Genomic DNA, 19,738 nt, shown 5'->3' on the forward strand with positions numbered 1-19,738 from the left:
TTTTCCTGACTTCGCTGCTCAAGACTACGGTCAGACGGATGTGCGCTGATGTCGGCTACTCTGAAAAACGGTTCAAGGAAGCCGCTGAGCCGCAAGGACACGTGGTCGGTGAGTGAGGGATCAAGGCTTTAAAAGGTTGGCAGAGGAGTCGTCAACTTGATTGTTGCATTTCCAAAACATGCAACAGATTTGTTTTTCCCGTAGTGTGCGAAGGAGTCTCCCGCCTGTGAGGGCAAGCCCCACAACGGGTGACACTCGAGGGGAGGAGGGGCCTCCTGCAGAGCCAGCAGCTGCAGGGTGGTGAACAAGCTTTATCCGAAAGGCATCTCCTTTGAATTATGGTGGCGAAACTGTTTTCGGGGAGTCTCTGTATGCGCAGACATCTCAGAGTTTTCGGGGGGGAGAGCTGCAGTGAGCGGTCCCCTGTGGCGACAGCGACAGCAGTGCCACCCCAGGTGGATGGACCGCTGCGCGTCTGAGACTCTAACGGCTAGAACGACGGCGTATTCTTCTCCTTTTTACTTAAAAACGCAAGCAATGCACACAGACTCGGCCTGCGATGCCGAAGCTGCTGCTGCTACTGCACACTGCAGCACTAGCAAGGGGAAGAGCCTGAACGACCATGGAGGCGACACCAGCAGCAGCGCCGGCGACGACCCCAAGAAGAACGGCTACCCCCTCGATGAAAGCGTCAGCAACAGCAAAACACGCCCCTGTGTGATGTCTGCCGAGTCTTTTCTTCTGAGGAGACTGCACCCACATTTTGCAGTCGGAGACAGGGTTCGCACGGTGGAGAGCCTTGAAGGAGTAGTTCGGTATGTAGGCTTGCTTCGATTAAACTCGGCTGAAGGAGATCTCCCCTCAGCAGTCTCTCAGAAAGGCACTTTTACCACGCCGGAGCTGGCTACGGGGGAAAAAGGAGATGCCGAGAAGGAGGATTTGTGGATCGGTGTACAGTGGGACGATCCCGCCCATGGCAAACACGACGGCTGCACACACGGCATACGCTACTTCTGCTGCTGCTGCCCTATCCAGGAGCAGCAGCAGCTTCTCGCACGCGAGCCGCTCCAGCAGGATGCTGCGGCGTGTCTGTACACCCCCGGGAAGCACAGTCCTTGTGTGATCCCCAGCAGAAGGCAGGGAGCCTCGTTTGTACGCCCTCAGAAGCTGCAGCAGCCTCTGACCTTTCGAGAGGCGCTTCTCCTGCGATACACCACAAAACTCACTGCAGGCAAGACGGGGGGGCGTTCCCAATGGGGTGAAGGGCTGTGGATTGTCGCGTTCCGTCTGTCTCTTTGAACTGTTGCTTTTGAAGGCCACTTGACACTCTCAGAATGTTTAAAAGCACTGTTGCACGCAGTGCATCCAGGAGCTTCTTCCGCCTCCTCCTGAGGCAGCGTGTCTCTGGCTCATGAATGATTCTTCCCGTCCAGCGGCTTCGGCTGCTGCTCCCCCTGCTGTGGCTACTGCTGCTCTTCAGAGGAGGTTGCTGCGATGCGCGTTGCGGATGCAAAGACACTCAGGGAAAAGCCTGTACAATTCTGCGGCTGGCAAGAGGTCTGCTCCGCGTGGAGTCGCATCCCACGCAGACACGCAGAGGCTCTCCACGCAGCAGCAACAACAGCCTTGTTGGCAACAATGCTCCTTCTTGTCCCCATAGTGCCACTAGCCCTTGGTCGTCTGCTTCTCGCGATCGCATCGTTTCAGACGCTCCCTGGTAGCGGCTGTGCGTTTCTGGGAACTTCATGGTGTGCTGCTGCAGGCTCAGCAACACTTTGAGAAGATTAAAGAACTCGAAGCCATTACCCTCTCCACGCTTCCAATCACATCTGCCGGATTGGACGCCCTCTGCCTCCCGCGTAAGGCACCTCTTCGAAAATTCGCTTGCCTCATCAAGTCCGACACATGAAGAACTTTCTGCAAGATGCACGGCTGTAGGGCTGCTGTGCAGGAGATTCAGCGCTCTGAGCTGAAAGCAGCCGCCTCGCTAGGTTTGATGTCGAGTTTATGGCTAGCTAGCCAGCTAGCTAGCTAGCTAGCCAGCCCTAACCGGGTTTCTGGCTGTGTCCACGCCTTCGACGGGGGAACGAGGGGCAGGGAGGAGGGAATCTTTCTGCAAAAATCCTGTCTTTCCGCGTCTCTTGTCTGTTGCTGTGCGCTTGTCGATGCGTCGGGGAGTGGCGATGGAGAACCACGGCTGGGCATGCAGGCCGTTGCTGTTCTTTTCAGGAGAGTGGTGCATGCTGCGGTATGATGGCGTGCTTAGGGCTTTGCACGCTGTCGATGAGCGGAAGCTTGTTGAGAGACTGGGGGGAACTTTTGCTCATTTTGAGGAGCTGCCCGAGCCTAAAGGCACTCAGTCTCGCACATACCCGCATGGATCTATGGTTTAAGAGGCTGTTGCTGAAATGCGCTGCTCCGCCTGGCGCTGCTGCTTCAGCAGATGCGCATGCCTCGGCTTCCGCAGAAGAGGCCTCCAACGGCAGCTGCCGCATCGCCAGCGTGATTGCGCAAGTTCTGTTGAGGCAGAATTCCAAAGAGCTGCCTGATGCGTCTGCCGACGGTGCTGCTCCGGAAGTTGCGGACGGAAATTGCTGCTGCGCCTCCTCCTCTCTGGAGAGTCTATGTCTGGACGGCACTTTTGTCTCCTGGGGGGATGTACGTATGCTCGCATGCGCTTGACACGCGCATTTCAGAATCTTTTCCCGCAAACTTCCAGTTAGACTTTCACAAACGCGAGTGTACATACGCGCTTCGGTCTGTGGATTTGTGTGTATGGGTATATGTGTGCGTGTGTGTATATGTGTGTGTATTTGTGTGTATGTGTGTATTTGTGTGTGTATTTGTGTGTATGTGTGTGTGTGTACGTGTATATGTGTGTGTATTTGTGTGTATGTGTGTGTGTACGTGTATATGTGTGTATGTGTGTGTGTACGTGTATATGTGTGTGTATGTGTGTATTTCTCTTCTTCTGGTGGGTGCACTGCAGTTGTTGTGTTTCAATCACTTCGCGCCGAACCTGAAGAAGCTCTCCTTGAGGGCTAACGGCCTTGGCTCGAGAAGTCGCTTCCCCCTTTTCCGCCTTCAGTCAGCGGCGAAAAGGTCTTTGGAAGCATGTGTTGCCGAGCCGACTCAACAGCAACAGCAGGAAGAGGATCAGGACGGCGTGTTTTTTTGCGCTTGTACACGGTGCTCCCACCCCTTCGCAGAGCTAGAGGCACTCGATGTGAGCAGCAACGCTCTGAACTGCTGCTTGTCTGTGCTGGCTGCAATTGGCCACTTGCCGCGTCTTCAGCGGATGAGTGCAGCAGACAACGGCATCTCGGCGTTCTGTCTGCCACCTAGCCTGGTACGAGAGCTACAGCAGAAGGAGCAGAAGGAGTTGCAAGCGACGGGATCTTGGAGTTTGCTCGAATTTTACGAGGCACTGTGTGGTGCTCGGAGAGACACTCTTCGGAACGTCGTTGAGCTCTGCTTAGACGGCAACCCCCTTCACGACCAGTAGGAAATAGGGGGGAGAGGGGCTGAACTGGTAGCCTTTGCTGAATGTTGTGCGATTAGCCAAGTCAAGGCAAATAAATATGCATTTTTCGCTCTGAGAAAGCGACGTAAATCCTGAACTGCACTGCACTCTGTGTGTTAGCGCACCGCAGAAAAAATGGAGTGTGTGCGAGTGCAAGCTGCTGCGCGTGCCTTGCTGGCAGGTGGACGTGGGGAGCCTTGGCGATTCTGTTTCCATCGCTAGTACGGCTCGTTTCTCCCTTGTCCTTTCGTGCGCAGCAGCGGGAGGAGCAGCAAGCAGAAGTGCAACTCCAGCAACGCGTGCAGCATGAGGAAGGGGAGGGGGGGGAGGGGAAACTTCGGAACGTTCCAGGCTTCCATGACAGTGCACAGCGCGCTGTAAGTTGCCTTCACGCCGTTTGTGCAGCCCTCGCTTCTTCTGAAGGTATTTGTGCATGCTTGAGGTGTGCATAGCCTGCTATTTGAAATGTGGTGCTGGCCTGCGGGAGCTTTAAGGTCTGAGAGCAGTGGCGTCTGCATCAACAAGCTCAGCAAGCATGCTCATTGAATGGCTTGCTCTGGCAGTGCCGCTGACGACGGTTGTGGCAAGGGAAGATTGGTGTTGGTGGAGGTGCCGCTGCTGCTGCTTTGCTGCTGCTTGTGCTTGCTGCTGCTGCTTTGCTGCAGGTAGTCGTGAGTCTTTTCCCGCGCTTAGCGTGGTTAAATGGCAGCGAAGTTAGCAAAGAGGACCGATGCGCTTGCGAGCGATACGCACTGTCCATCTGCAATCGAGGCGCTCTAGGGCCTCTCTTGACCCTCTTCTCTGCCCTTCGTGACACCGTGAGCAGCGCGGCTGCGCACAGACACACGCCTCCCTTAGCTCTCCTTTATAGCTAGCCGACAGCAATGCAGCAGAAGCTTCTACAGCTTCACTGGCAGCTGCTGCGGTGTGTGTCTGCAGGAAGCCCGTCTCTTCGATGTGCTCAGGGAGCGTCACGGCACTGCGGCTGCGGGTAATCTCCCTCTTTCCAGACCGTTTTTTCGCATTCCAGCTAGCTGAGCAGACACCCGCTAGCTTCCTGCTGTCTTAGTAGTAGTGCTGGCAAGTGAGCGGCAGGTCCCTTTGTGTCTGCCGGCGAGCGCTAGCTACGCCATGCGCCACAGGTAGCGAAGCCGTACGGCAGACGGGCGTGCCACTGGTGATAATCTGCTCGTTTTCCAGCAGCCTTCCGCAACTCACGGGGTTGTTTCTCCTTGCGTTCTGTGTTGCTGCGTTGCTTAGCCTCTGCAGGAGGGAGTGCTGCTGCTGCTGCTGCTGCTTCACTGTGTGGGAATCTGGTGTCGGTGCAGCTGCAGCCGGACGCTCCCCAGTGTCTTCGGCAAACAACGGTTAGCAAACGACTTCCAAGAGGCCTCACGATAAGGTGGGTAATGAAGGGCGCTGTCTCTTGAACAGCTAAAACGCAGTTTTTCCATGGCCTACCACAAAGCAGGAACAAAATCGGCGTCGTGGCCTTTGTGGCAGGGCAGGAGAGGAGAGAAGGTGGTGGTAGGGGTGAAGCAGCAAGGGGCGTTGTGCAGTTAAACTGGCAAGGCGGAGGCAGCAAGGGGTTGGAGAAGGGGTATATCTGCGTATGTGTTTTGGAGAGCCTCTCTGTGCGTGTATGGCTTGCTCCTCGAAGGGATCTAAAGGTTGTTTGCATGAGAATCTTTGGAATCCCAGTCCACACTATGCGTCTCCTCTGCAATGATCGGGTACGTGCGTTGCTCCTACGGCCTCTGCTCTTGCAAGCACACCTCCTGCTGGTGCCTCTTCTGGCAAAGCTCCCGTGGTGTACCCTACAGCAGCAGAGCGCTCTAAAGTTTCCCTGTCGAATGGAACCCGTGCGCTGCCTCCTCCCCTGGATGGCTGCAGGGGTCTCCGGTGTCTGAAGAGATGTGCGACGAGGCGCTGACTCTCGAGCTCTATGGCGTGCAAGATAACTCCATAATCAGAGTTCAGGCCACGCAATAGCCTAGGGTGCACCCAGTATATTGGCATCTACAGAGGTGCACATGGCAAAATACAGTGAACGCACTAGCGAGCAGCAGACATCGAGCCTTCATAAACGTGCCATCCCGAAGGTTCGATTTTAGAAAGATTTCGGGTGTGGAAGATGTACGGAACCTTTATCTCTACGTCTTTGGTGTCCGAGGGGTTACCAGGGGCTTGTCTTGGAGAACGGGTGCAAGTGATATCTCTGAACTCCTAAAGAAGCCGCCGCAATATGCATGTGGCTGCCTTACGCGGTGGGGGGCCTCAGCATACGGAATAAGGGGGCCCCCTCAAGAGAGGCGCAGCACCGCTAGCCAGTCGCTGAGCGCCCCCCACCTAGCCCCCTCTTGGGTCGTGTGCGTGTGTGTGTGTGTGTGAACACTTGCATAGCTCTGGGCATAACTGTTGGTAAAGCTTCAAAATTAAATGCTTAACTGCCACAGCTCCTATTTGGCTGTTTGCTACGTCCCCCCTGCCCCTTCGGGGGGCCCCGAGGTCGCCAAACACGAAGGACTCTTCGAAACACCAGACTTCTTACGGATCGTTAGCTACGTTAAACATCGATCTTATCCTATTCCCCGCTTTAGCTGCAGTTTGGGGGTCCCCATGTGCCGCAGTTCGCTGGACCCTTTTAGGTGCCATCGCTGTGGTTGCTGCCTCTTTGCCGAGGCGAGAGAGAGAGAGACGTTAGTATCAGCGCTGCTCTCCGCTCTGACAGAGGGCAAAAGTCTTTTTGGCTCAAATTAGAATTGCCTCCGGATGTTCCCCGTCAATTGCTTCGCAGCGCTTCCCCATACCCCCCCTGCAGGAAGTGTTACCTGACCAGCCCTAATCCCCCGTCGAACACAGCCCCGAGTGTGGCTGTACGCCGCTGGACTCCTTGTCTTCTCCCTCCAATTTTATATGTGTTAAGAGATTGTCTTAAAATCGAATTTCTGGCATCGAGAAACCACTTGTAGCGAAACTGCCGTCTGTGGCTGCCGCTGCCACTGCGGGCTTCACCCTCCAGCAGAGCCGCATCAGATCCTCTCAACGATACAAACGGCCGGCACATCCCTTGAATTCTTAGCCCGTCGGCCGTCCCCGCTGCATTTTGACCATTGGAAGGCGAGGTATTGACGCTTTTATCGTAACACGGGGCCCCCAGTACCCTGGCAGCTGGCGGGGGGCCCCCCTCGTAGATAAGCCAGCCACCCCTCTGAATGCGAGCACACCGACCACATACGAGCAGGACTGCCAGCAGCAGCAGGCGCTGTCGCAGCAGCAGCCGCAGCAGCAGCAGCGGTAGCATGGCTTCGCTCACAGGATCAGGTGCTCCTCTTGGATTCGCTGAGGCTCTGCATGCTGCTGACGCTCCCTTTGACGCAAAACGCGCGTGCGGGGGATCAACATCCGACACTCTGCTTGCGGGAGATGCGGCTTCTGCTCGTGGCGAGACGGCTGTTCTTGCAGATACTGTTGCCTCGAAGCGCGCAAGACCCGCCTGTGGTTTTCCAGCCATGGGATACACGGCAGGATTTCCTGCAGCACTCGAAAGAGAGGCAGCAACAGCAACAACAGCCGCAGCAACAGCAGTAGCAGCTGCTGCTGCAGGGGCAGCTGCAGCAGAGGCAGCTGCTTTTTCGTCTTCAAGAAGAGAGCTGCAGCAGCAGCACACTGAGAGTTGGCAAGCCTCTTCTGCTGCAGCCTCCATGGCCATGCCTGCAGCAAAGCACACAGCAACGACAGCGTCTGACGCTGGAAATCCAACCAATTCTTCTCATGAACAATCTCCAGAAGCCTCTGCGAGTCTGCGGGTAACAGGTGCGTCTTGAAATCGTGGACCGCAAATCCACACTTGCTCCATGCAGCGCCGAAGAGTTCTTGATTAGAATAGCTAGAGCAGAATAGCAGAAACAGCCGAAGCAGCGGTGGAGGGAAACCAATTTGGAGCAGCAGAAGCATCGTTGAAAGGAAAACAATCTGAAATAGCAGAAGCATCGCTGGGAGGAAAATTCAATTTGAAACAGCAGAAGCATCGTTGGAAGGAAAATTCAATTTGAAACAGCAGAAGCATCGCTGGGAGGAAAATTCAATTTGCAACAGCAGAAGCATCGCTGAAAGGAAAACGATTTGAAACAGCAGAAGCAGCGTTGAGAGGAAAATTCAATTTGAAACAGCAGAGGCATCGTTGAAAGGAAAACAATTTGAAACAGCAGAAGCATCGTTGGAAGGAAAATTCAATTTGAAACAGCAGAAGCATCGCTGAAAGGAAAACGATTTGAAATAGCAGAAGCATCGCTGGGAGGAAAATTCAATTTGAAACAGCAGAAGCATCGCTGGAAGGAAAATTCAATTTGAAACAGCAGAGGCAGAGGTGGGAGGAAAACAATTCTTGATGTGGGGTGTTATCTGCTGCAGTCCGTATTCGCCCTCTCCCAGAGCCAGTAGATCCACGTTGTCTCTCTGTGCGTATTCTGAATCATCAGACTCTCCAGGTATGCCTCTCTATGGGAGCGGAGCACGGGGGGGAAGGAGGAGCTTTGCTGCCTTTGTTGTAAACGTGTGCATGTTGCGGGCCAGAGGAAGCAGAGAAAGAAATAAATTTCTCTCTTTCTCGTCCTCTGCCCTTTAAGCGTTGACGCGGCTACGTGTGTTTTTCTGCTGGCACGTGCGCTGCTGCGCTTTCTGTTGCAGCTGCAACGCCCTGCTGGATTCTCTTCTGCTTCCAGAGGGAGTATCCAGACAGGAGTTCCCATCATCTACCTCTCGAGTCAGAAGGGCTGGCGGCAAGAGTTCATGTTTGATAGGGTGTTTGGACCTGAAGTAAGCTTGCCACTCCGAGAGAGTCGTAGTGTCTATTGAGGCCACACTAGGAGGCTGTATTTTAGGGGATCTCGAGCCTCATGTGGAGGGGTAGAGCTGCACTTGCTGCACTGCAGTGTAATGCAGTGCAACGCAATGCAACGAGCCATGGCTCCGATATTTCGACAACGTGTGTAAAAGCGTGCAAACTTGTTCTCGGATGCCCCTCAGGCGACTCAGGACGAGGTGTATTTCCACTCTGCTAGGAAAATCATTCCGCATGTTCTTGCCGGCCTCAACGGTAGGACTCACTGATGGAAGAATTCGTAGCGAAAATTAGAGGGCAGGTGTACATGTTTACTTGAAGATGTAGAGATACATAGATGCATATATACACACCGCAGCCATCAAAAGGCCCTTCTGGCCACCTGTGGTGGGTTTCTTGCAATCTACTGGAGATGTATGCATAGATGAAGTTGCGGATCTTTGCGATGGAATTCACGGCAGATGTGTGCAGGTAAAAGGAGGTTCCATGCTTTGGCAGAACCGAGCAAAGGCAAAGGAGATCCCACATACATACATATCTACACACATAAATACATATATGCATGAATACATGCATAAATGCATACATACATGCATAAATGCATACATGCATACATACACACACAAATACATACATAAATGCGTAAATACATGCATACATACATAGATACGTACATACATAAATACGTACATACATACGTACATAAATGCATAAGAACATACATAAATACATATATAAATACGCTCACACGTAGAGGCAGAGAGGCGGAGGATCTCTACAGGATCCGGCTGTTTGAATCTCATGGCCTCGCTCTTGTGTGTGCTCTATAGGCACGGTCTTTGCCTATGGAGCCACTGGTGCTGGCAAGACATACACCATGCAGGGTTCTTCTGAGCAGCCGGGTATCATTTCTCGAGCTGTATCGGATCTTTTTGCGCTCCTGAGGGAGCAGCAGCAGCAACAGCAGCAGCAGGCCCCGCTGCAGCAGCAGCAGCCGCAGTGTCAGCTCAACTGCTGCTGCTGGAAGTGCTGCGTCCTCCAGGAATACCAAGTCGCCGTATCTTACCTCGAAGTGTACAATGAGAAGATCAGGCACGTTCTCTCTGCATTCATTCAAGGGGGGAGGGGAGGGAAAGAGGGCGAAGAAATCGCATGCGGGAAGGGCCTTCGAGCTGCTGCTCGCTACGGCGAGGTAGTTGTTCATGCGTTTTGCCGCATGGCTTCGCTGTGTGGAGTTTTTTGCCGTCTTGGTGCAGAGATTTACTCGAGCCTAGCCGAACGAACCTTGAGATTCAGGAAGACGCCAGCAAGGTGCCCTAAATTTCGCATTTTCCTTTTTTGTTTTTTGACTGTATTGTTGCTGGCGGCAGTTCTCTTCTTCTTCCTGCGACAGGCTGCCACGGAGATAAAAACTTGGGGGGGAGGGAGGGGCCTGCGTGAATACCACTCCTGTGGTAAGGCAACGCTTCGACTGACTGCCTGCTCGCTGCTGCTGCTGCTGCTGCAGATACGAGTTCAAAATCTTTCTTTGCATCCTGTCAGCTGTGCTGAGGAGGCTTTGCGTCTTCTCGATCTCGGCAACAAGAACCGCAACACAGCGGCAACGGCGGCAAACCTCTCCAGCAGCAGATCGCATGCGATATTTCAGGTGTGGGCTGAATGCTGCTGTTGCTGCTGCTGCTGCTAGTGTCTGGCTGGTATGGAATGTCGAACGCTCTCTGCTGCTGCTACGATGGAGGTTTGTGATACGGCCTTAGCGGCAGCAGCAGCAACGACAGCAGACTTGGTGACAGTTGCCTGCCGGGGGTGAGAAGAACTGCTTGTGCGCTGCAGCTGGTGTTAAAGGCCTCCCTTGTGCAAGCGTCAAGGGGAACCTTTTTGAAGAGAGAAGCCAAGCTGTCACTCATCGACTTAGCAGGTGCGGGCACGGCTCTCTTTTTCCAGATGCCAACGCACACCCCGCAGCAGCAAGGCAGAAATAACGCATGCGCAGCAAACACACCTGCCGCATATCTACATGTGCATGTGTGTGTATGTTTGTGTGTGTGTGTGTATGTGTATATGTGTATGTTTGTGTGTGTATGTGTGTTTGTGTGTATGTGTATGTTTGTGTGTGTATGTGTGTTTGTGTGTATGTGTATGTGTATGTGTGTGTGCATGTGTTTGTGTATGTGTGCGTGTGCGTGTGTTTGTTTGCGTATCGGATATGAGCAGGCTCTGAGCGTGCCTCAGCTACGCTGAATCGGGGGGAACGCCTTAAGGAAGGGTGTCGCATCAATCAATCCCTACTTGCTCTTGCCAACTGTATCAACGCCCTACACATCAGACAAACCGCAGCTGCAGCAGCGCAACAGCAGCCGCAGCAGCAGCGGCTTGCTGGCATTTTTGTTAATTACAGGAATTCCAAGTTGACGCACTTGCTAAAGGACTCTCTCGAGGGCCAGTGCCTCGTCGTGATGATTGCAAACGTTCATCCTAACGCCCATGCATTTCCAGGTGAGGCGTCGGCGAACGCTGCAGCGGCTGTTTAGATGGTGCGTATAATACTCCTGCGCAGCTGTACGCCATAAGTGTGGTGTGGACAGAGGCTGCTTGGCAGGTTAGACGCCGTTGCCTTCTGCCCAATTCGCTTCTGGCTGTTGCTTCGTCTCGGCTGCATTTCCTCCTGCAGAGAGCAGCAACACTCTCAAATATGCGAATCGCGCGAAGAATCTCAAGGTGCCACTTTGCTTGCTGAGAGCGGCAGCAGCGCAGCAGAATCCGGAGATCGACCGAGCGCGTTTGTTGCTGCTGCTCCAGCAGCAGCAGCAGCAGCTCCAGCAGCAGCAGCTACTGCTCCACGCGCAGCAGCAGCAACTGTCCGCTCAGGAGGAGCAACTGAAGCATCACAAGCAGCTCGTCAAGACGCAGCAGCAACAGCTGCAGCTCCTGTGGCAGCAGAAAGCAGACTTAGAGGATTTGCTCGCGGGGGTTTCGTGCTCTCACTCGAAGGGGGCAAAGTCACGCGCGAAAAGCCTCGAGCCTTCCGAAGAGACGCATTTCCAGCCTTCCCCATCCCCTGCACAAGCAGCAGATCCCTCAGTAGCTGCAGCTGCGGCTGCCGCGGCAGCTGTTGTTGCAGCAGCAGCTAAACATCGCGCAGCCCACACACCGCAACGCAGCAAGAAATCTGCGGAGGGGCATCGGGATCTTTCCACTCTCCCCGACGCAGTTGCAGAAGACTTCTCGCAGCCTGAGGCTGCAGCAGCGTCGGCTGCAGCAGCGTCGGCTGCAGCAGCGTCGGCTGCAGCAGCAGCTCCGGAGTGCTACGCCTTACCCTCTTCAGCGGGGACGACCTCTCTGCGGCGATCTCGGCGGTTGGCTAGTGGGGGAACCCCTAAGATCTGCCTTTGCGAGCAATGCCACGACGGAGAGCCTACAGCAGCGGCAGCGGCAGAAGCAGCAGCCGCCGTGGCGGAGGTGGCTGCTGCTTCTGCTGCTGTTGAGGGCTTCGCGGAAAGCGACCCCACAGGGCAAGAGACGGGAGTGCTGCCTGCATGCAGCAGCAGCAGCAGCACCTTCAGTGTAAGCGCTGGATATTGCAGCACCAGCCGCAGCACCAGCAACAATAGCCGCAGCAGCAGCCGCAGTCAGACGTTTGGCTGCAGGAAAAGAGGCTCGTGTGGCGACGCTTCAGCACGCAGCCGGGATGGCGCTGTATCTCCGCCCCTGCCTGCTGTCGATACACCGCCATCCCGTCCTGCTGCTGTTGTTGCAGCAGCAGCAGCAGCACAACAACGGCAACAGCAGCAGAAACAGAAACAACAACAGGAAGAGGACCAGGAAGCGATGGCGGTGCAGGAAGAAAGCTCGTCGAGTATGGATACTGCTGATGACGCGGGAGTCGGGGGTTTCGACCTGCCTGTTGCCACCGCTTCCTCTCAAGCGCCACCCCTCTGGCTGGAGTGCTGCAGCAGCAAATCGAATAAGAGAAGGCGCCGCATCCGCAACGACGAGCAGCAGCGGGGGCAGCAGGTGGGCAGCAACAGCAACAGCCTCAGCAACAGCACGAGTGGGACTGAAGAGGAGCTTGCAGTTGCAGCTTCACGAACCGCAGACGCAGCGGACGCTGCGGAAGGGCGAGAGAGTAGTCACAAAAGGAATGTCAGCACAGGCATGCTGCAGGACCTCTCGTGCGACGAGGCAACAGCCTATGCGAGCAGCATAAGCAGCGGCAGCAGCAGCTTCTGCAAGCGGCCGAACAGCATCAGCGGCGATCTGGCGCAAGTCGTGAAGACGAACGAACCTATGCATACACCCGGAGGGTTCCTGCGCAGCGAAAAGGTGTCGCCTGCCTTCTGGACGCCACAGGAGACCCCCGTGGCAGCTCTGAAAGCCACAGAAAGAGCCTCAGAAAGGACAGCTCCCGACGCGGCAGCAGCAGACTCATTCGCCGATCCATCTGCAGCGGTGAGATCTGCGAGAGATCCAACAGCCCCCCCAGAAGCCGCTGAGGATTCAGCGGCTTCCTCACACGCGTCCGTAGCGGGGACTAGTGCAGGCACAGCCAAGGAAGAAGCAGCCGAACAAGCGGCGAGATCAGCAGGAGGAGGAGGCCCTGCTGCTACCAGTGCTACTGCTACTACTGCTGCTGCTGCTGCTGCTGTTTCGGCTGCATTGTTAGGGGAAACAATAGTGAAACCGACCACGGCAAACGCTAGGGCAGTAGTTAAACCAGTTATAGAATCAGCAGCGCCGTCATCGGTAGCACCGAAGTCGCAGGCTGCTGCAGAGGCAGCACAAGGCCTTGTCGCCACAGCCTCCCGCCGTCTTACAGCGTTGCCAACGACCAGCGCATCATGGGGGCTGCAGCCGTTTAAGCAGCGACAGCAGCAGCAGCGCGCTGCTGCTGCTGCAGAGCTGTTCGGCGTACCTGCAGCTGTAGGCGCCGAGCCAACAGGACGGCTGCTGCAACGCAGGATCGAGGACCTCCCGCAGCAGCAACAGCTCCCCCCCCACAGGGGGCGAGGATGGGGCCTTAGAGGCCTTGAGCATCGTCGCATCACTAAACTTGCAGGCGAAAGAGAGAGCCAGAGCAGCAAGAGGGCCCCCCAGGGGGCCCTAATGAAGTCGCACAAAGGCACGAGCGGCGTGCGCCCTCTTAGTGGCAAGTGCAGCGGCGTTGGCAGCTGCAAGAACGCCAGCGGCAGCGGCTGCAGCAGCAGCAGCATTCAAAGCACCGGTGGATGTCAGAGCCTCTCCAGCAGCAACAGCAGCATCCCGGAGGGGGGGAGTCGCTTGGCAACAGGCAGCAGCAGCAGCACAGCTGGTGGTAAGGTTACGACTAATAACCCCCATAACGCTAATGGCAGCCGCACAGTGCAGGTACACCGCGTGACGACTACGCACTAGACTGAGCAGCTTCAGTGGCAGCAGGTGTTGCTGCTGCAGCTGCACACCCGATGACCTTCTGGGGAGGCGCACAGATGCTGCTGCCTTTCCCCCGTGTCAAAAAAATGCGCCTGCTGCCGTTGCCGCAACGGGTTGCCGCCTCAGCAGCAGCAGTGCAAGCATGTAGTGGCAGCAACCCTACACAGCTCAGGTTTAAATGAACGTTGGGGTGTTTGTAGAGGGAGCTTGTTACGGTATAGGGCGTTTAAATCCGCGCACAATAAAAGGGAAGCTACTTCTTCTATCTGCTCGGGATTTCGACCGACGCCTACAGGATAATCTGTGCAGCCTTGCAGGGTCAGATACCACAGCTCGTTCCTGCCCCTTAGCATGCTCCGTTAGAAGACCGTTTGGGGTACTCCTGTTACTTCCAGTACTCCCACGACGATCCGTGATCTGCACTGTATAGGCTTCCCCGATTCACTGCGTAGGCTTGTGCGGGGAGGCCCTCCGGCCTCTCGGGTGCAGAGAGCCGTGGTCAAGTGCTCTTCAGGAAGGCACAGAGGGGGGTTTAGAAGTCATTTCAGACGCATGCGTCCCAGTGTATCTCGTGGACGGGGGGGTAGTTGGCTCTTGAACGCACAGCGCTGCACTGACAAATCGAGGAGCTGCGCCATAAAGAGGTGCAGCGAGAAGAGTGAGGGATTCGGGAGATAGCGGAAAGCCAGGCAGCCTCGCTCTCCGCTATCTCCCCAAGCAATAGGTGTTCCCTGGAGGGGCCCCCTGGGGCCCCCCTTCCCTGCTCGTGGAGAAGGGGGCCCCATTGGCGTGGGCAGATAGAGGGCGTACTATTCTGTCGGTTCTGCCTATTTTTACAAAGAATTCCACGAATAAGAGGGGGTTCCGACATGAGAGGCCTCTGAGAAGTCGCCTTGCATTGCTTGCCTTCTGCTGCATGGATCTCCAGCTGCTGCGGTGCCTACAAGCGGTGTAGCAGCAGCGGCTACCTCGGAGATGCAGGCAGTCGAAGAGAGCAACAGGACTGGCCGCTGCTGAATCAGCAGAAGCTCTGGAAGTGCTGGAAGCGGAAGCCTTCCGAGTGCGTCTTGCCGCTTTTCCCGTGCATTCTCGAGGATTCCTCAGCCCTCCCCCGACAAAGACCCCAAGAAGAAGCTGCAGCAGACAGCGCCTTGCGTCAGAAACAGTCTGCCGAGCTGTACATACACCTGCGCAGGGTGTCGATGCCGCCGCGCATGCGCCGTCGTGCGCGCTGCACCCTGCAGCAGCGGCACTTAGGAGAGCAAAAACAGAAAACAGTTGAACAATGCCACGTACGTCTGGAGCCACCATCCTCCAAACTGGAGAATTCACGAGAGCAAGAGCACCCTCCGCCGCAACAGAGGCGGCAGTCCGTTACCCCCCTTAGCTGCAGCTGCAATTGCAATTGCAACTGCAACTGCAGCAAAAACTGCAACAACAACAGCAACAACTGCAGCAGCAACTGCAGCTGCAGCATCGACTGCAACAGCAACTGCATTAGCAACTGCAACTGCAGCAGCATGACGTACACGCCATCATGTAGCCGCAGCAGATCAGTACCGGGTTCTACGACGCATATTGCGCTGTCTGCTGCTGACAGACGCCGCTGCAAGAGTGCAAGAAGGCAGAGCGATGGTGCCTCTAGTGGAGCAGAGGGTGCAACAGCATCTGCTGCTGGTATTGCACGGTCAGCAGCAGGCTCGTTAGAAGCTTCATTGACAGCAGCTAAAGAAGGCGCTATTGCTGTGCCTCATTCTCTTTCGGCTGGCACTTGTAGCGTAAATCTGCCATCGCAGAAAAGCACGATCACCGAACGCCACATGATACTCGAGCTTAGCATCGGAGCCGTCGCAACGGCAGCTACCACGCCAGTTGCTGCTGCTGCTGCTGCTGCTGTAGAAACACCCCTAGGAAGCTCACAGCAGCAGCAGCAGCAGCCACAGCAGCAGCAGCAGTACAACGGCCGGTTAAAGCATCCCACGCGTTCCTTTCGATCTGATGATGCGCCCTCTAGGCAACAGCAGTGCCTGACAGAACTGCAGCCACAGCTCTTATCCTCCCCAACACAGAGGCAGCCACAGCAGCAAAGGCAGCAGCAGTCACAGCCACAGCAGCAAAGGCAGCAGCAGTCACAGCCACAGCAGCAAAGGCAGCAGCAGTCACAGCCACAGCAGCAAAGGCAGCAGCAGTCACAGCCACAGCAGCAAAGGCAGCAGCAGCTTTCTTTGAGCTTTCCGGAGTTTCCGCGAGATTATATGAATGTTCACGAATTGGCGAGAGCAGCTCTACTGGTGAATGCTGCTCCTGGTTCTGTTGCTGCTGGGGGGGAGGCATCTGTTGCAGCTGCGTCTGGAGCTTCTGCGCGTTCTGTGTCCGTAAGGGAGCTGCTGCGTGAGAATGCATGTAGTGTATGCGGAGGTGGCTCCCCCTGTAGCTGCAGGAGGAGGCAGCCGCAAGGCTTTACGGGAAAAGAGGGGGTATCTCAAGGTGACTGGAAGATTATCCAGAGCTATGAAGACGCCGCTAGCGCTATCTCGAGGACGCCTTTTTTCGTGCTCAATGGAGTGCCTTTAGTGTGGGGTGGGAAGGCGTTCGATGCGCTTGGCGAGACGAATGCGGATACGGCAGCAGCGGCAGCTGCTCGTTTCTTGAACTCCGCGGCTGCCTCTGTTCATGCGCAGCTCGTGCAGCGACACCGAGTGCGACAGGAGCTGCGCATGCAGCTGCTTGAGCTGCGGCAGGCGATAGCGGAAACGGATCGCGTTTGTTGCGTCAAGCAGCAGGAGCTGCTGCTTCTGCAAGAGACAGCAGCCGATTCTGCGGCTTTGGAAAGCATGGCTTGCACCCGCAGAAAGGGGGCCAGAAGGCGTGGAGAGGCGACAAGCGGTGAAGCTGCAGAACACATGCCAGCAGACTATTTCGAAGACTTGCTGTCTCTGCTGCGGCAGCAGCAGAATGCGCGCGAGCAGCAGCTGCAGCGGCTAAAGGCGGCGGAAAGCAGACTCCTGCTGCTGAAGCGGCAGGAAGCTCGTTCGCGCAAAGAGCATGCAGCCATGCAGTGCAGTCACATTCTCTGGCCGGTAGGAGGATACAGGGAAAGGGCAGAAAAGAAAAGGGGGAGAAAGCGCGATTCTGCCATTTCTGCTGCTCGTTCCTTCGAGCTGCCGCTCTTCATGCTGTGCGTGGAGCCTCCTCGCTGCCTTGTTTGGGGGTTCTGTAGGCAGCTCCACGATCACAATCGCTTGCTGCTGCTCGAGCTGTTGCTGCCGCACTATTTTGTGTGGACTGAATAGAGGAGGAGACGCTGGGCGTGCTGATACTTTTGCAAACACGCATTCCTGCGGTTTTTTTTGCCGTTGTTTCGTTGCTGCATACGGCCTGCAGGTGCTCTCTCTCGTGTCTGGGATTTTTGCAACTGCTGCCACTCCGCCAAGCTCAGAAGCGCTTCTTGTGAGGATCTCTCCCAACCAACCCTGGCAACACCTCCCCCGCACTGACAGCATCTGTGGCTCAGCCTTGACTACGCAGTGGAACCTCCTCTTTTGTCTGCAGCCGTGCTTTTGCTGCCTCCGCCTCCGCTTCAGAACCGCTGTACTGCCTTGTGTGCTAGCTAGACGAGTATTATACTGCACAGGCAGCAGACACTTGCCAGTCCGCTGCACTGTGGTTGCTTCTCCTCTCGCTGATGCAGAGGGCTTTTTTCCATATATAAATATATATACAGCGTCACGTGAGCGTGAGCTAGTGGTCGTCATGCCTCCTGTGTTTGCCTCTTCCTGGGTGTGCGTGTGTGTAGGGCCTGCTTTCTGCCTTGGGGAAGCAACGTCTGCTGCTGAAACTGAATTCTGCGGAGTATCCGACTCTAAACACCGCTCTACAAAGCCTTAGCTGCCTCTTCGCCTCATCAGCGCAGCAGCGCCTCATGTGCGTCTTCCGACACTTTCCGTATAGCCTCTACGGCTGTGTAACTCTGCTGTACTTCATCGCACTCTGCTGTCGATTGGCGTCTTTATGTGTACATACATACATATTGACACATAGGTATAGAGAGATATATATATATACATAGAGCGCTTGCTTTGTGCATGCCCTTTAATGCCTAAAAAGGGGGCACCACGCACTCCTGCTTGCTACTTTCCTTCGTTGTTCTTTTGCACCGCCTTCTTTCGTCGCTTTCCCTCTTTTGGTCAGCACCGTCCAGCCTGCAACCGCAGCCTATGCCTCGGTTCCGTGCGTGCAGGGCGGAGCTACAGCAGCTGCTGCAGCGGCTGCAACGACAGCAGCTGCCGTTGCTGCTGCGATTCAAGGAAGCGCACGAAAGGTTCGAGGGACGCCACCGCCAGAAGCAGCAACGATCTGCTGCTGCCGCTGAGGCTGCTCCTGCCTCGTGTCTCTCTTCAGGCGTAGCAGAGGCTTTGCAGCGCCTCCTTTCTCCGCTGTTGCAGCATGCCGTCGAATTCCAAGTCGAGGCACTCCCGCTGCAGCTGCTCCAGGTGTTCAAGGCTGCACTGCGTTCCACAGTGAAGGCTCTTCACAGGCAAAGCTCGTCTGCCACTGCCGTGGCATCCGACCGCGATGCGTCTGCAGCAGCTGCAGCAGCAGCAGCTTCGCCTGTCGTGGCTCTGTCCGTTGCGGAGGCTGCAGGTGCCGCTGCGTTGCATGCGCGGTTTGTTAGGGCCTTGCAGCTGGATGCCCACTTCAGCAGCAGCAGCAACAGAAGCGGAGGCAGCAGCAGCAGCAGCGAGGCACTCGACAGCATCATGGCGCTTCATGCAGCAACAGCCGTGGCAGCCGCAGCTGCCTCCGCTGCGGCTGCAGAGAGGCAGCAAGACGCGCTGCTGGGGGAGCCCCCCAGGGGGGCCCCCTCCCGCGGCAGTCCAATGCAAACTGCAGCAGCAGCTGCTGCGGCTGCTGTGACTGCAGCAGCGACACGCAGCACATTCTGCTTCCTTGGCGCTCTCTACAAATTGAAGCCTCTGCCAAAGGGCTCATTCCCCTGGCGCAGACAGCTCGACGAACTCCTGCACTTCCCGCAGTGGGTGCAGGATCAGAGCATTGATTCGCGAGTTTTCTTGGAGGCTTCTGCTTTGGACGTGCTCTGCGCTGGAGCCAACGACGCTACGTTGTTACTGCTGCTGTGCATGCAAATCGAAAACGCCTTGAAGCGGGCTGGAGCAACGCAGTCGGTGCTACCGCAGCTGCTGCCCAAGAGCAGCAGCTGCAGCAGCCGCTGCAGCAGCAGCAGCCATCATGCACTGCGTGCCCTTGCTGCATGCGACCAAGAACTCCCGATCCGAAACGCATGCAGTCCAAAGCTTGGGCAGCTCCAACCCAGAGAAGCTGGCGCAGGGCAGCTGCAGCGAGAGCAGGCTCCAGCTGCTGCCGAGAAACAGCAGCCGCAACAACAACAGCAGCAGCAGCAGCAGCAGCAAAGTACTCGGTGGCATGAATTGCTATCCTCAGTGCGTGGACGCCTTTCGAGTCTGCAGCAGCTGAGCGTTCGCGTGCCGGGGCGTCTGTACACTCCGAAGGCAACACCGACGACGGATGGGCAGCTGGGGTGCAGCAGCAGCACCAGCAGCAGCAACACCAGCAGCACCAGCAACAACAGCAATCACAGCGGCAGCTCACCTTGCTCTAAAGTAGGAGCAGCATCTGCAGTGTCTCCGGCAGACGTGGCGCCTCTGTCTGCTGACTGCTCTTCTCTGGTGTGGGGGGAAAAGCATTTCGCGGAGCACAGCGGTCTGTCTGCTCGCTCCGGAGGCTTGCACGCAGCCGCTGCTGCAAACGCAGCCTCCCCAGGCGCGGCAGCAGCAGCAGCAGAAAGACACCTCGTGCGAAAGGAGCAGCGCTTTCTGCAGCAACAGGCAGCAGCACTTCGCGAGGGGCTTAGCGTTGGCTGTGCGGGGGAGGCTGTTGTCTGCGCTAGCTTCCTGAGACGGTTGCAAAGAAAAATAAGTGCT

At 56.1% G+C, this 19,738-nt stretch overlaps 3 protein-coding genes across 3 annotated transcripts; all 3 read left to right on the plus strand.

The window, feature by feature from the left end:
* Positions 1-38: 38 nt before the first annotated feature.
* LOC34622767 lies at positions 39-6,227 on the plus strand. Its single transcript, XM_026337727.1, is given in 14 exon segments — positions 39-108; positions 380-1,023; positions 1,025-1,080; positions 1,131-1,231; positions 1,481-1,557; positions 1,763-1,859; positions 2,267-2,658; positions 2,990-3,482; positions 4,193-4,341; positions 4,395-4,514; positions 4,858-4,925; positions 5,184-5,256; positions 5,417-5,508; positions 5,951-6,227. Coding segments are annotated over 14 exon segments (2,709 nt in total).
* Positions 6,228-6,825: 598 nt separating this feature from the next.
* Positions 6,826-10,845, plus strand: LOC113147379 (kinesin-like protein KIP3). The gene is made up of 6 exons (XM_026337728.1): positions 6,826-7,047; positions 8,213-8,341; positions 8,552-8,621; positions 9,197-9,285; positions 9,874-10,014; positions 10,765-10,845. Exons 1-6 carry the CDS (start codon positions 6,826-6,828, stop codon positions 10,843-10,845), a joined length of 732 nt encoding a protein of 243 aa, XP_026193513.1.
* A 1,808-nt stretch (positions 10,846-12,653) lies between these two features.
* On the plus strand, positions 12,654-18,834 carry LOC34624457 (Holliday junction resolvase MOC1, chloroplastic). Its single transcript, XM_026337731.1, has 7 exons — positions 12,654-12,960; positions 14,228-14,339; positions 14,751-15,052; positions 15,163-15,269; positions 15,389-15,729; positions 18,313-18,436; positions 18,781-18,834. Exons 1-7 carry the CDS (start codon positions 12,654-12,656, stop codon positions 18,832-18,834), a joined length of 1,347 nt encoding a protein of 448 aa, XP_026193516.1.
* The last annotated feature ends 904 nt before the right edge of the window (positions 18,835-19,738 follow it).

Source organism: Cyclospora cayetanensis, unplaced genomic scaffold, assembly GCF_002999335.1.
Source record: "Cyclospora cayetanensis isolate NF1_C8 unplaced genomic scaffold, CcayRef3 CcayRef3_contig_2, whole genome shotgun sequence".
Taxonomy (NCBI): domain Eukaryota; phylum Apicomplexa; class Conoidasida; order Eucoccidiorida; family Eimeriidae; genus Cyclospora; species Cyclospora cayetanensis.

Coding starts and splice junctions, on each gene's coding strand:
- LOC113147379 (XM_026337728.1), top strand. CDS start 6,826: ATGGCTTCGCTCACAGGATCAGGTGCTCCTCTTGGATTCGCTGAGGCT. Junction 8,342..8,551: donor ATAGGGTGTTTGGACCTGAA/GTAAGCTTGCCA, acceptor GATGCCCCTCAG/GCGACTCAGGACGAGGTGTA. Junction 9,286..9,873: donor CGGGTATCATTTCTCGAGCT/GTATCGGATCTT, acceptor CTGCTGCTGCAG/ATACGAGTTCAAAATCTTTC.
- LOC34624457 (XM_026337731.1), top strand. CDS start 12,654: ATGCATACACCCGGAGGGTTCCTGCGCAGCGAAAAGGTGTCGCCTGCC. Junction 15,053..15,162: donor GAGAGCAAAAACAGAAAACA/GTTGAACAATGC, acceptor TACCCCCCTTAG/CTGCAGCTGCAATTGCAATT. Junction 15,730..18,312: donor CAGCCACAGCAGCAGCAGCA/GTACAACGGCCG, acceptor GGCTCTTCACAG/GCAAAGCTCGTCTGCCACTG.